General features: G+C 40.5%; 1 protein-coding gene across 2 annotated transcripts; it reads right to left on the bottom strand.

The window, feature by feature from the left end:
- Nucleotides 1–93: 93 nt before the first annotated feature.
- On the bottom strand, nt 94–15,551 carry irf3 (interferon regulatory factor 3). 2 transcript variants are annotated; one of them, XM_034193139.1, is made up of 12 exons: nt 15,386–15,551; nt 10,389–10,559; nt 10,106–10,277; nt 4,972–5,054; nt 4,825–4,882; nt 3,786–3,851; nt 3,428–3,673; nt 3,183–3,273; nt 1,862–2,151; nt 1,662–1,780; nt 1,341–1,514; nt 94–1,185 (listed from the first exon to the last, which is right to left on the bottom strand). In XM_034193139.1, the coding sequence occupies exons 2-11, from the start codon at nt 10,551–10,553 to the stop codon at nt 1,401–1,403; spliced, it is 1,404 nt and encodes a 467-aa protein (XP_034049030.1). In that variant the 5' UTR covers nt 10,554–10,559; nt 15,386–15,551; the 3' UTR covers nt 94–1,185; nt 1,341–1,400. The 2 variants fall into 2 exon arrangements, with proteins under 2 accessions (XP_034049030.1, XP_034049029.1); XM_034193138.1 differs by lacking the exon at nt 94–1,185 and adding an exon at nt 15,276–15,277 and having other exon boundaries at nt 1,192–1,514; nt 10,389–10,553.
- Nucleotides 15,552–15,727: the final 176 nt, after the last annotated feature.

Genomic DNA, 15,727 nt, shown 5'->3' on the forward strand with positions numbered 1-15,727 from the left:
GATAAATCCCTATAAACCCGCCCATACACTACACGATGATGACGAGACTCATCTCAAGGCTCTGCATGATTGGCAACCTGGCACAGCGCAGATACTTATGTGTGGCCAAATTAATGAAACCTTAAACAAAATAATTATTTTGTGTGCACACCGTAGCATATTGAGTGCTAAGCGAAACGTCCTCGCGTCAAGCAACCTAGTCCAGTTGAAGATTCAAGCTTCTCTACTATGGAAACCACCTGGACAACTGAGAGCCTTCACAGAAACATATTGAGTGCTGGAAAAAAAACCATTATGTCCTTACATATTTGTTTCTTAATATGGAGTTCTGCATTGATCACATATGGGACCTGTGCAGCGCTGTGTGGATAGAGGCGCCAATTCTGCCGCATGCTCCTGCATTATGCTGATAAGGCGCCATCACATCGTTTCATCATGTAGCGTGTGGCCGGCTTAATAGCTTGCAAATACTCAGACAAAAGTACACAAAAATACAGTGTAAGAGGATAAAATAAACCTGGTGTGGTGCGACACATTGCAGGGCATTGTGTGTTGGAACTTTTAAGCTTGAAACTGTCTTGTTGGACAACATGATCTGTTATTATGCCGTCAACTTTTTGTCCTTTTTTATGTAAAGATTCTATGTGTAATTTGTCATTCATAATGACAGTGTAACATCTGGAACACTGGCATTATTATCTGAACAAGTAAGGCCACCTGCTCTTTAAGGACATCAGTATTACTCCAGCATTGAAAACTAAATGTGGGATAAATATAAAAGTAGTTGCAGTTTAACTGTCTTTATTTGTTGTAACAAGACATTTGGACGCATGTGCAAGTTGTTTGATGCGAGACGTTCGGAGCTACAGTCGAATGATGTCAAACATCTGGTCGACTTTTCCTAACAGTGAGAAAACTGGTATCACTGGTAATGTAGCATATTCAGAAAGGTGAAATTAGAGCCTGTTGTGAAGGTGTAAAAAAACTATATAATTGGAATTTTGTGCTAAATAAATATCCTCAGTCCCACAGTTTATCTTTGTATGTAAAAAAATGTCTCCACTCTAACCAAGAGTTTGTCTTCAAACATCTCTTTTTAAACATCTGTAATACAAGAAACTTGCATGCAAGTGCACATACACACCCTGGACTGACTAGCCTTTAAATATGAAATTCATATTTTGATATGGATGCATTAATAGTTTTTGAGTTATTGCTTACAAACCTCCAGCCATTTATTTACATTTTTCTGCACAGGTTCTACGTTGTTACCACTGCAGGGAAAATGTCACTGGCCTCTAAGCGGGGTAGTTTTAGCTACACACTTTAATATCTGGTGGTCATTATTAATACTGGTAAACATTAGTTTAGTAAACATGAGCCCTTTAAGCAGAGCAATGTCAGTACATCTCCATCATCTCCTCAAGGGACATCTGCAGTTCTACAGACTGCAGGGAGGAGGCGCCACCTCCAACAGCCAGACTCTTAACTAACTCCATGGACGTTAGCACGACCTGAGACGGAACATTAAAAAAAATAAAAAGAGTAAAAGTCAACAACATACAGCAGGCAATGGTCATCTTCATTACTGTAGTGCTGCAAAGCAACATGTTAGCAGCGCCTCCCCTCAAAAATTTGCTAAAATGGTGTAGTGGTCTCACCTCCACTGTGATGAGTTTCTTCTCCCAAGACCGGCCTTCTGGATCAGGCCACTTCTCCCCGAGACATAAGAACAGGGAGCAGGGAGGACACTCCTTCCCGTCAATAAATCCCAATATTCCTGCAGGGACATGATCATATATCGATCTTCAATACAAACATACATGCAACAGAAACCCCAAAGGATCGTCATATCCCTCACCTCGCACAAAATCCTTGAACATGTAGAGCACATCAGGCTTCAGTTTTGAAACCTCTTTGGGCTGTCTGCTCTGGTCAAATTTGGAGAAGCTCCAGAAAGCTTTGATTTCACCCCGTCGCTGCCCATACACCAAATGGCCCGACACCCCCACATCCAGACCTTCACCCATCTTCTCTAGGATGCGCCCAGTCAGACTGGCCTGGGTCTGGTCCACCATGGCTCCTGGACTTGGCAGGGACACGAGGGACAGGCCTGACTCGTGATCAAAAACAGGCCCGTTGAGTTCAGGCCTAAAGTGTAGACAACATGTTCAATAGAAGGTCATATGAAAGGCAGGACACTGACTATTTCAAACTGCATGTCATGAGCCGCCCACACCAGATCAGCAGTGCTTAGCACTCTTGCCTTCCACCAAGGAGGTCCCAAGTCCAAAGCCTACTGTTTTTTGTTTTACCGTCTAACGCCACTAGGAGGCACTGTCACTGTTCTCTTATGAAGAACGATAACGATGGTGGATAGTATGGGGCTAAGATTTTGGCACAGGTTTTACACCAAATGCCCTTCCTGATGCAATTACACATATACACAAAGGATAAGAGGATAAGAACCTCCTGTTTTGGAGGCACACACACTAAGTGCTTACACTGCTCTTCGTACCCCAACCAACATATTAAAGGAGACTTCAGCATTTCTCAACCTACGCTCTATTTTTAGTTGCTTTGGGGGAACCACCACAGGCCGACCGGCTAATTAAGACCCAGCCCCTCATTGGCAATTGACTTGTAATGCCTGAGCAGCGGCAGCCAGCAGCTTAGATGCTAATATAAGTGGACAACTGTATAATCTGCCGTCTTATAAAGTCTATTTACATTTAGTGAAGTGAGCATGCACACATTTTCCTCTGCATGGAAACTGGGTACAACCAGACACTTCTAATGCTGTTTTCACTTGTTCAGTAGCACCAAGATGCGGTTTACTCTATGTTCTTATCGCTCTGTCCGGTAACATTAATTATCAGTGTGGATCCTGCAATTCCAACTAGCAAAACCTTTCCTACAAATCACTACTGAGTCTTACCCTCTCAGTGTTTAGAGAGGTGCAGATTCTTGCTTTGTATTCGGTAGCATTAGGCCTATCTATTTGTGCACCGAGCAAGTGGATCCTGTACCTCTTTCACCCTCCCAAATGGTGACATCAGCACAGAAATTTGCAAAACATCCACAGACGGGGTGAACTATTACAGAACGTTAAGTTTATTTACTTATGCACAACTTTTGGGGTGACTGTCACAGCGGTGGCGGAGCTAATGAGGAAGATTTACCTGAAGACTAGACGAATTCCACCTTCATTCTCAATCAGCTGCTCAGAAACCTTCACCCCTCTGTAGTACACAGAAATCCGAAACTGGGTCTCTAACAGAGGGAAAAAGGAGTCAGAGAAACATTTCATATTTACTATGTCTGGCCTTATTAAAAATAATAATTTTATTCTGCAAAGGATTTACTGTATTCACTTTTTATTTTTGGTTGTAATCCATATTGAATTCAGTCACATTCCTCAACTTACTAAAGTGATTTTCATCTTTGGCCTTGGACATAGTCTGCAGGAATTGGTCTACCAACTGTGCATCACAGGCCCCTCCCACCACTCCATCCATCGGATGTGCCGGTTGCTCTGGCAACCCAGCTCCACCGACTGCATCCTCAAATGCTACTGGATACTGCTGTTGCTCGGGCAACGCTTGTCCACCAATCACAACGTGATTCTGAAGCTGTTGCTGCTCAGGAAAATGCTCAAAGCCTGTGATGCCCTCTGTGGAAAAGTTGGAGAAGCAGACAAAACAATTTCAAAGAATTTTTTACCTTGGTTACTCTCACGTTCTGCTCAACCTGCAGAAAATCAGAAGAGATGCTGGCAAATCTACCTGTTTCAGGGTTAATGTTCAGGCCTTTGAGGCATTTCTGAAGAATATCCTGGTCAGGAGTGGATTCTGTTGGCACAAACCAGTCGATTTATCGCGTGCAGAAATACCAAGAAAACAATGAAGGCGTGCTGCCTATCTTTAATAGTCTGATAACATTAAAGGGGCTGTGTTGTGCTGTGTTTGTTGTTAATTTCTTAGTTAAATATGAATGTGGCATTATGATGAATATGGGTGATTCTTAGACTACGGGCACTTATTATGTCCTTTGATCATATTGTATGAAAAACAGAAAAAAGGGGAGATTTCACACTTTTATAGTTATCTTTACAATGAAAGTGTGTTGAGAAATTTGTTCTAGTAGTCTATGATGACTTTTTCACCTTTTTTCAGCATCATTATATGCAAATATTGCCGTTTTGTGCTTGTCCCACACCCAGACTTTTGATCTTCAATGATAAAAATGAATGGTAAAGAAATGTTTTTTCTAATGTTTTAAAATATCTCTGAATAAAATATCAGTAAAATAATCAAAACATAATTGGGGTATTCAATGTCATACAACTGTTGTGATTTTTTTTAAACAAAATGTAGTTGTACCACACTATTGCCGTAATTTCCACCACAACACTGTAATGTCCCTAAACAGTTCGTATGAAAGATTGTTTGGGTAGTTTCTATGGAGATAAACAGTGACATCAGAGCACATGTATATAGCGCCAAATCACAACAAACAGTTGCCCCAAGGCGCTTTATATTGTAAGGCAATGGTGTGGTGGAAATTACATTTACAAGGCCAATAGTGCCCGTAGTTAAAGAATCACCCATATAAACAATCCAGAATTCTCTCTGTTCATGTAGAAATCCCCTCCTATAAATCAACCGTAGGCTTCAAAGAGCTTGTTTTAGACTTTGGGACATATGTCGCGCATGTTCATATCTAAGCTACTTGTTTAATGAGACACGCCCACATGGTAACCTGCTTTAGTTTGAAAAGTTGTATAATAAAAGCCCTTTAAAGGTTACAGAGTGGATCCATTACCTGCAAAAATGGTGTCTTCTGAGAGACACATGTCCTCAAAGCACTGGGCAGCCTGGCTCTGTGATGTCACACAGTCACAGCTAAGTGAGTTTTATGAACCCATTTTAACATTTCTATTACACATTGTGAATTTCCTGACAAACTTACATCTTGTGCAGAAAAGGAACAACCCTCAAACAAATCAGGATCCATGCTGGTTTGGGATCCAGAAGAAGGGTGAGCTTTGGGCACTGAAAGCAAGACAGCTCAGTTAATATCTTCGAACTATTATCACTTTATTAATTCAAATTTTTATTTTAAACACGCCCATTTTCTAACCTTTAAGGCTGCTGCTACCCACACTTATTAAATGTGCTTTGAAAAAACACACCTATTGTTATTTTTCATACTTATGCCTGACTGAAGAGTTTCAGTCAGGTTTTAGAATTCATCATAGTACAGAAATAGCATTAGTGAAGGTTACAAATGATCTTCTTATGGCCTCAGACAGTGGACTCATCTCTGTGCTTGTTCTGTTAGACCTCAGTGCTGCTTTTGATACTGTTGACCATAAAATTTTATTACAGAGATTAGAGCATGCCATAGGTATTAAAGGCACTGCGCTGCGGTGGTTTGAATCATATTTATCTAATAGATTACACTTTGTTCATGTAAATGGGGAATCTTCTTCACAGACTAAGGTTAATTATGGAGTTCCACAAGGTTCTGTGCTAGGACCAATTTTATTCACTTTATACATGTTTCCCTTAGGCAGATTTCACACTTTTATAGTTATCTTTACAATGAAAGTGTGTTGAGAAATTTGTTCTAGTAGTCTATGATGACTTTTTCACCTTTTTTCAGCATCATTAGACGGCATTGCTTAAATTTTCATTGTTACTTAAATTTTCATTTAAGTTTCATTGTTACGCAGATGATACCCAGCTTTATCTATCCATGAAGCCAGAGGACACACACCAATTAGCTAAACTGCAGGATTGTCTTACAGACATAAAGACATGGATGACCTCTAATTTCCTGCTTTTAAACTCAGATAAAACTGAAGTTATTGCACTTGGCCCCACAAATCTTAGAAACATGGTGTCTAACCAGATCCTTACTCTGGATGGCATTACCCTGACCTCTAGTAATACTGTGAGAAATCTTGGAGTCATTTTTGATCAGGATATGTCATTCAATGCACATATTAAACAAATATGTAGGACTGCTTTTTTTGCATTTGCGCAATATCTCTAAAATTAGAAAGGTCTTGTCTCAGAGTGATGCTGAAAAACTAATTCATGCATTTATTTCCTCTAGGCTGGACTATTGTAATTCATTATTATCAGGTTGTCCTAAAAGTTCCCTGAAAAGCCTTCAGTTAATTCAAAATGCTGCAGCTAGAGTGCTAACAGGGACTAGAAGGAGAGAGCATATCTCACCCATATTGGCCTCTCTTCATTAGCTTCCTGTTAATTCTAGAATAGAATTTAAAATCCTTCTTCTTACTTATAAGGTTTTGAATAATCAGGTCCCATCTTATCTTAGGGACCTCATAGTACCATATCACCCCAATAGAGCGCTTCGCTCTCAGACTGCAGGCTTACTTGTAGTTCCTAGGGTTTGTAAGAGTAGAATGGGAGGCAGAGCCTTCAGCTTTCAGGCTCCTCTCCTGTGGAACCAGCTCCCAATTCAGATCAGGGAGACAGACACCCTCTCTACTTTTAAGATTAGGCTTAAAACTTTCCTTTTTGCTAAATCTTATAGTTAGGGCTGGATCAGGTGACCCTGAACCATCCCTTAGTTATGCTGCTATAGACTTAGACTGCTGGGGGGTTCCCATGATGCACTGAGTGTTTCTTTCTCTTTTTGCTCTGTATGCACCACTCTGCATTTAATCATTAGTGATTGATCTCTGCTCCCCTCCACAGCATGTCTTTTTCCTGGTTCTCTCCCTCAGCCCCAACCAGTCCCAGCAGAAGACTGCCCCCCCTGAGCCTGGTTCTGCTGGAGGTTTCTTCCTGTTAAAAGGGAGTTTTTCCTTCCCACTGTCGCCAAGTGCTTGCTCACAGGGGGTCGTTTTGACCGATGGGGTTTTTCCGTAATTATTGTATGGCCTTGCCTTACAATATAAGGCGCCTTGGGGCAACTGTTTGTTGTGATTTGGCGCTATATAAATAAAATTGATTTGATTTGATTTGATACTTATTCTGTTGATTCCACCCAAACTTTGACCATATACCCAAATGCTTCACTGAAACCGTGCAACTTTTGTTGGCAAATGCTTTTTCCCCTGCTTGGGTAATAATATAGGGCGTGTACAACAAAAAAAATCCTCCCAGCCAGCTTATGCAAAGAATAACTACAAAGAAATAAACGCAATCATCTTGTACGTCTCCAACTTAAAAGGGCATACAATGAGGACAAATTAAAATTAAAGTTACAATTCAAATTCGGTGAACTTTAAAGCACCAGTTCAACTAAAAAAAAAAAAAAATCTACTTTGTTTACCCTATGTAATATCCCATAGACGTGTCTGTCGCCTGCTGGTTGTGGCATCCATATTCACGTTGCTAACAAGCTAGCAAATGCAGGGAGAAACATGGTGCTCACTACATTGCCAAATACAGAGTGAGATATATATTCTCAAGGTTGGTCATCCGGGCATTTAACATCTAGGGGCAGGTTTTGTCGGTGAAAACATTGCAGAACTCAATCCAAATGCATGTAATTTGGTCACTTTTCAAGGGGGTCAGACTCGTCAATAAAGTCAATTTAATGTACAATGGTTCATTTAAGGTCAACTTGGTGTATAAATCTCAACGGTTCAGGCAATGATAGCTGTTAGCTGGCAAGTTAGAGACAAAAGCAATGTAACAGCATACAGCCCGATGCCAGTCACGGAGGTACAACTTCTCACGTTCAGATTGGCCACTTTGCCGAAGTGACATGGCGCCGACCTCAAGAACATAACATAAAAAAACAATACGGGAACTAAACTGGGCACAATTTCTGAATTTGAGTGATGCCAAAATTTTTCTTTAGAATTGCAAAATGCTCATGGTAAAGTGTTTTAAAAAAACATTCTGCATGAAAAGAAAGGCATCATGTCCTGTACTGCCACCTGCTGAACCCTGGGAGCTGCTGGAGTGTGCACCCAAATCATATAAATTCCAAATTTAAAGGTACTGTGACTGTAAATTCAATAACATGTACGTTATTTGTCTTTTTTCTCACTTTTTTTAACACCACAAATATCTACCACATACATCATACAGGAAATATTTCCTGGAAATATATACCACCATCTTTAAAAAATGACAAAGCAAAGAATTGTTTTTTGTTTTTGTTTTTTTTTAGTACGTATTTGTTATTTTCCCCCGGCTCTTTCTGTAACACTGTCCCTACATAGTACAAACTCGAATTATTCCGCACTTTAAATTTATTCGAAGTCACCGTGAAAAATCAGGCCTGGATTCTGAAGAACTTCTCTGACGAGATCCGCTGTTTCAGAACCCCGAACAATGGACAAAAAGTTTTTATACAGGACAACCTAGGCGTGACAAAGGTGAACCTTATTTCACAAAATCCTTCCCTTACTGGTCCCTGTGGGCAATCGAGAGAGGTCCCACCCCCTGCCCGTGACCCATGCAATAACGGGACATGTATGATTTATAATGTAATCTGAAACTCTTTGGCCTAAGTGGTAAAACGGGTTAAATCCAGTTCGACATGCACATTCCAGCAGAGGCACATTCCAAAAGGGAACAGATAAAAATATATAAAACTAAGGATACAATCCTAGGTAAAATAACTACTTTAATACCAGAACAAATAAAGAAAACAAATAATTAAACAACTATATCTAACATTTGAAAACAATTTAAACACTGACTGTAGTACAGTGTCCTTCAGAGTGAAAAAAAAACAAACCATAATGCTGACTCGTGCTGTGTTGCTAACTGTTCTCTACTTCAAGCTAGCAACAGTCTTGTAGGCTAACAGGAGGCAGCAATTTTACCTCTAAATGTTCACACAGTGTAGTATAACAAAAAGTAATTTATTTGTTGAATGTGTAACAATACTATCCCACCCCCCCACCCCCCCACACACACACACACATACACACATACATACACATTTTTAATCCCTGAAACATCCAGTTGCACTCAGTGCTATTAATCCTCTACACTGTGTGTTTGGTTTACCCAACACCTTTGTGGCTATAAGGTCCGCAATGCATTGTGGGAGGATGACTTCCAGAAAATCTGACCATGAGAAAGCATGTTTCTTAAAATGTTTTGCGACTGCACATCTACAGGAACAAGACATCTGTGCAGCGGCTCTCTGACACTGAGCAACTATGACAAATACCAGAGGATTAGTAATGAACTGCAGTATTACTACTACTGCTACTAAAGTAAGGCCCTTCAGCTGCTCACTTGTTTTCAGTCTGGGTCGACACAGCAGATCCAAGGTGGAGCTGCATGTTGATTTGGCACACGTTTTATGCCGGATTCTATTCCTGATGCAACTCCATGGAGAAATGTGTGAGGGACCGGAAACCTTCCGCACTGAAACCAAGTGTACTACTACTACTACTACTACTAAAGTAGCATCCTGTGGTGATTATCCATACTGTATCTGCATTTTTACTATGAGACGTGTGTCCCAAGTTGTTGTAGCTACAAGCATGAGAAATTTCTACACAGTAGCTCTTTGACACCGAGCAACTATAACAGATACCAGTAGTATTCCCAATGAATTGCAGTATTACTACCACTACTACTACTAAAGTAGCATCCTGTGGTGATTATCCATACTGTATCTGCATTTTTACTATGAGACGTGTGTCCCAAGTTGTTGTAGCTACAAGCATGAGAAATTTCTACACAGTAGCTCTTTGACACCGAGCAACTATAACAGATACCAGTAGTATTCCCAATGAATTGCAGTATTACTACCACTACTACTACTAAAGTAGCACCCTGTGGTGATTATCCACACTGTATCTATGTTTTGACTATCAGACGCGCATCCCAAGTCATTGCGGCTGCAGGTATGAGACATTTCCGCGTAGTGGCACTTAATGTATGAACAATGTATAGCAGTACCACTACTACTACTAACCCAGTGTAACACCTGGTGGAGATTCTCCGTACTGTATCGTGTTACCGTCTGTGGCTAGGACACTTTGGATTTTGTGAGATTTCAGTCACAATTAAAAATTGCAACACAAGTTCCACAAAAACAAAAATAATTTTACATTATTATTGATTTGATAGATATGGTGGATTCTCACCTCCAAACGTAGACTCATCTGGCCATTGGAACACTTTGTGGGGATTAGCTGGGTCGTTTTTGTTGTCAGATAGCAGTTTGAAGCCTTTGGCTCGGAGAGCGCTCCGGAAGTTCCTCTTCCAAACTGAAGCGTCTCCATTAACTTTCCCATTACCACTGACCTCTGCCCAGGCCTACAATATTACAATACAGAAACAGCTTGGAACACCAGAAATAAAAGTTACAACTTGCATATGCAATGTAGTTTCTAGTATTTTTTGCTGATTGTGTGGCGTTTAACATACTCTGAAGATGAGCACATCAGCGCTGGAAAAATCCTGCCTCAGTGCATTTTTCCACGGGATGGAGAATGTTGTTTGCTCTGGGTTGGTCCAGGTGACTCCAGGATACTTCTTACTGTTAATCTGGGAGCGTAACCACGGGATCAGCAGGGGTTTAGAGTGTGACATCTTGCACTGGGCATGACAAGGTAAAAATTAATGAATATTAATGTAGTGTATAAAATGAATGGATTTGTAATATTGTTTCACTGCATAATTTTGCTATTAAACACTCCTGAAGTGCCCCCTTTCACTCAACAAGCACATGCTTCTCTGTTCAGTACCTACTTATACATTTTGTAATGCTGAATAAAGTAATCGCATTATATTTTCCAACTAAATATCAATATATACTGTACATATATATTCAGATTGCAGGCTTGCTTTTACAGCTGTGCACAATGCAATGACTGCAACAATAGAAACAAATAGAAAGGAGGATGTGAAAATACCAGTAGGTGAGAACAGTCACAGGATGACAGTCAGTTTTAAAAATTTAACATCCAACAAGACTGAAGCCTGCTCTGTTTTCATTATCTTACTAATATTACTTCATAACTTAGCTTTACTCCCTGTTGCACATTTTCTGCAATCTTTTGATCATTTGCCTGATTTGCCATCTATCTTTGTGAAACTTTACAAAAATTAAGTCTGGAAACGGAAACTATTTTAAAAGATACTGCGGTGAGATGTGCAGTAGAATTAACTAACAAGTTCGAGGTGGAATTGCGTTATGTACCAGCTCTGAGCCCTTTCATTTTTTGCAATGATGAGGAACAGGTTGACAGACAAGATCAGACAGACATCTCCATGGACTGTGATGTTCACAGATGACTCTGTGATCTGCAATGAGAGTAGGGAAGAAACAAGCCTGGGAAAGGTGAAGGTATGCTCTGGAAAGACAGAGAATGAAAGTGAGTAGGCATAGCTGTGGGAAGTGGGGGTGCTGAGAAAAGTACCCCCTTGCAAATGACGAAAATATAACAGTAAAATAAATCAATAAACATATTAAAACTTTTAAAATTTCTTTCCTGGTATAATTTTCACAAAAATTTCATGTTTGATGTAGTTTTTGAGAATAATGAAAAACGGTGATAAGATCAGATGTAACACCTTTTGTTAAGCATCTATTTGTTGATGCTGATACTATGCATGTGTGTGTATGTGAGAAAACTCAATATCTGTGCCCTCACAGAGTAGGGGTTTTAAATGAAATGTAGTCAATTTTCTGCCATTTAACAGTACCGCCAATCCAAATCCTCTTTCCACAGCCACATCAGTGAGAGGCACTGTGGTGGATGGTCTGGTTACAAGAAGGTAATGGTAGCAAAGGTAGATATTTGGGGGGGTCAACTGACTGATTACAGAATAGAAAATGTGGTAGAAAGGTTAAGAAAAGTGTGCAGACTGGATGGTGCGGGTGGAGATGAGTGGCAGGAGTGACTGGTGACAGAAGCCTAACTGTAAGCGTGATAGGAAAAGATTTTAAGATGTAATGACACCAGTTCTGTCATATGATTTAGAGGCATGGTGCTGTCAAAAAGACAGGGAGCCGAACTGCCAGAGTTGAAGCTGTTGCAATTATTGGAGAGATTAGAAAAGACAGTATTAGAAATAAGCGTGATACATGCAGATAGTACTGCTTGGAGAGACCATTAAGGGCCCCTTCACATATAGTGCAAAGTTTTGTCGATGTCTGGTCGATTACGGCGAAACAGTGCAAAACAGTTAGAAATTAGCGCACCATGAAACATCGCGCTGACGGGCAAGCATGCATGAACCTGGTGCAAGAGTTCATGTACGCGCTGATGTCTTTCAAGCAGAAACAGTGCGAGGTGCAGCACATGGTGCCGCTTATGTGGAAAAACTGAGAAATAAAACCATCTGGTACGTGTGGAACCACATCGCGCTGCTTATGTGGAATAAAAAAAAAAATAAAAACAGCCGGTGCCTGTGGAACCCCATTGCACTGCTTATGTGGAAGAAATAAAAAAGAAAAAGAAAAAACCAGAAACACCACCCCCCAACGCGAACTCGCACCTTTTAAAAGCTCTGATTGCCAGTCAAAGACTTTACCACTGAGCTACGGAGTTGTTCTTTGAAAGCTGTGGGAATCTGCCTCATATCAGGAAGGACATGGAAGTATTACAACAACAACAAAAAATAAAAATCACACACCATAAAAAACACATTTATCAAGTGAGCAATACAGATATCATCTGTCTGTTTCTCTGTAAATAACCCATGGTCACAGACATACAGTCATGAAATGACATGAAGCATGAATGACAAGCGGTTTACTCATCTCATTCATGTCCACATCTGCTGGATGATGAATGGATGATGAATGGCGTCATCCACATCTTGTGGATGACGCGCCGCAGGACACCGCGTCATGTGGAACAGAGCTCACATGGGTGACGTGATCGCCTGCTGCGTTTTCTGAGCTGACAGTCCGTTTCAACCTGAGAGCAGCCTGTCCTTGTGTGTGCCACAGTGATATTTTTTTTATGTCCACTTGATAACAGCAAACAGACACATGTGCGTCACACTGGGCAGTTGTTTGTCCATGTCCGTCCAAACAAAGTATGTGGTGTCCAACTGGGATGTCCAGATCCACAGAATTCCACAGCCGCTTCAGTGGGAGGACACACCCCTATCATCTCAGCGCACAGCCCAAAGCCACACTCCTGTGGGACTTAAATTTCTCTGCGAGTATGAAGGTGATCTTCTGTAATCTGTTATTGTGCCAAGAGTGCAACTGGCCACACATTTTCTAAGTGCCATGCGAGCAGTGTTAGATGTTTGTGCGTGTCACCTGGAATTTGGCCGACACTTGCCACGACAGGGTGCGATGGGTTCCCACAGCACACACTTTGTCTTTCAGGTGCTTGTGTGCGCAAATAGTTGTAGCAACAGGTGTACAAGGCGTTGGAGGCAGGGAACGACATTACATGGTTTGCACATGATTCCTGCGTCATGTGCACTAAGTGTGCACTTCGTCCAAACTTCGCACTATGTGTGAAGGGGTCCCAACAGTGGTGAGATTGAGATAGTTTGGACATGTGTAACCTGCGTCGCTGCATCCATTACTGTGCTTAAACTCACAATCTCCAGGATGGAAGGCAGGCGTTCTGACCACGAGGCTAAAACCCAAGGCTTCTAGTGTCTGTTGTTAGAATCTCTTTTGGCTTTGGAAAGTAAGATGTACTTCACTGCACAACACAACCTGCTGGCTGCTGTTGCACATGTTCAAAGGAAGGAAATAGGCTATATAGAGAGAAGGATGCTGAAGATGGGGCCACCAGCCGGAGAAGAGTAATTATAGATGTGGTGAGGGAGGATATATAGGCCACTGGTGTAGGACAGGGTGAAATGGAGACAACTGATCTGCTGTGATGACCCCTAACTGTAGCAGCCAGCGAAAAAATAAATTATTTACATGAGCAACAGTGGCCTCAAGGATCCTGCTGTTAACAACAAGGCTTCAGAAGTAATCCGACTGGCCTGTATGTGTCTATTTCATTTTGTATGTTAAAAGACGCCAAGATGCCCCAAACTAGAGCACCACACTCATAGAGCACAAACCTCTACCAACACTAGCTTCCAACGCCACAAATTTTTACCTTGGAAAGAAATTTTCAAGGTCAAAGTCCTGTTACAAGTGGCTTTTCATAAAGTAAAATATAACACAAAATATAGATCAAAGGGGCTTTTCAATGTTAAAATCAAATATTGGCTAAATCCACAATATGGATCAGATGCGGCTCAAACTTAGTCTATTCATTAAGAATGTCAGGTTGCACCTCTTTGTCACAAAGGAGAGTGATTGGGGCACTTTTGATTGAGATAAAATTCAAAATGTACACAAAATGGGCGTTTCAATATTAAATTCCAATGTCCACAAAATTCACAATCCGGAACAGATCCAGATCAAACTTTGTCAGGTGACAGTGAGTGCCAGTCTGCACCTCACTTTCAAATATGAGAGTGATTGGGGCATGTTTGATTAAGATATAATGTAAAATATACATTAAATGGGGTTTTAAATATGAAATTCCAATGTCCACAAAATACACAATCCAGATCAGATCCGGACCAAACTTTGTCAGGCGATAAAGGATACCATCCTACATTCTTTCAAATATGAAAAATATTTTTTTATACCTTTGTGAATTTTTTTAAATATTCCTTTGATGTTAAAGGTAGGAATTTTTACAGTTTTCCACGACTTTTCCTGACTTTGCCCTTTGACCTTGAAAATTGAATCAGTTCTTGCCTATCGGGATATGAATCTTCAAAAAAAAATCATAAGTATATGAAAGATTGTGGGCTCTAGGTTTTTCACAAACAGACAGACAAACGGGCGAAAACATAACCTCATATGACACCTGTATCTATTGAAACACAAAATTTCAAAGCGTAATATACTGTTTTTAGGTTGTACACACTCATTTGATTTTTGTTAGAAAGCTTAAAATTTCTAATTGAATTTTATGTGTATTTTAGGTGGAGGGAATAGTATTTGCGAAACGCTTTATGGAATATATTTAAACAAATAGTAATTCAATATACATTCTGCAGATGCTAGCAGAGAGCAGACAGTTAACCAAACGGCATGGAGGTTACCACGTGACGGCAAACAGCCAATCAGTGCCAAATAACTAATCGTTGTACAGCTAATAGTGTTTATTTTACAGCGTTTTTGGCTTGTGCTTGTAAAATTTCAGTTTTATACTTACATTAAAAAAAGGTTTTGACAAATACCACAATTCCTGTTTAGAAAGTTACATTTTAACCAGTCACAAAAACTGATTTTGTGCACGCTAAAGGCTCAAAATTGGCTTTAACTCCTTGAATATTTAGTTCTCCATCAGCGTTTTTTTGCCCCTGAATGTTTAAGAAAACATTAATGAAATACACGGTTTCACACCCCACCCCCTTTATATATATATTCCTACCTGAAGCTACGATCCTCGACAGATGAGTTCAAGCGTGGTCGCGGATCGGAAATAAGACACGGTGGCGGGTTTACGTCGCTGTTGTCCGATATGAAGCAGTCACACAAACCGTAAATAAACCCTCGAGTGTGTCTCCTTTAATACCGACGGATAACAGTAGCGGCTTTCTCGGGAAACTCCGAGTCCTGTTTCGTTTTCTCCTCCTCTGACGTCACGCATTGGGAGGGGCACTCTAGCTGTGTCTCACAGAGGATATAAAAAAAAAAAAAAAACTGGAAACCGAAAACATTTGTTCTTTGCAGATTTTATTTGTTTCTCAAATACAGGAGAGTTAATGTACAG

The sequence above is a fragment of the Thalassophryne amazonica genome, chromosome 18 (assembly GCF_902500255.1).
Source record: "Thalassophryne amazonica chromosome 18, fThaAma1.1, whole genome shotgun sequence".
Classification (NCBI taxonomy): domain Eukaryota; kingdom Metazoa; phylum Chordata; class Actinopteri; order Batrachoidiformes; family Batrachoididae; genus Thalassophryne; species Thalassophryne amazonica.

Coding starts and splice junctions, on each gene's coding strand:
- irf3 (XM_034193139.1), bottom strand. CDS start 10,553: ATGTCACACTCTAAACCCCTGCTGATCCCGTGGTTACGCTCCCAGATT. Junction 3,852..4,824: donor AGAAGACACCATTTTTGCAG/GTAATGGATCCA, acceptor TTGTGCCAACAG/AATCCACTCCTGACCAGGAT. Junction 3,674..3,785: donor GAACATTAACCCTGAAACAG/GTAGATTTGCCA, acceptor ACTTTTCCACAG/AGGGCATCACAGGCTTTGAG.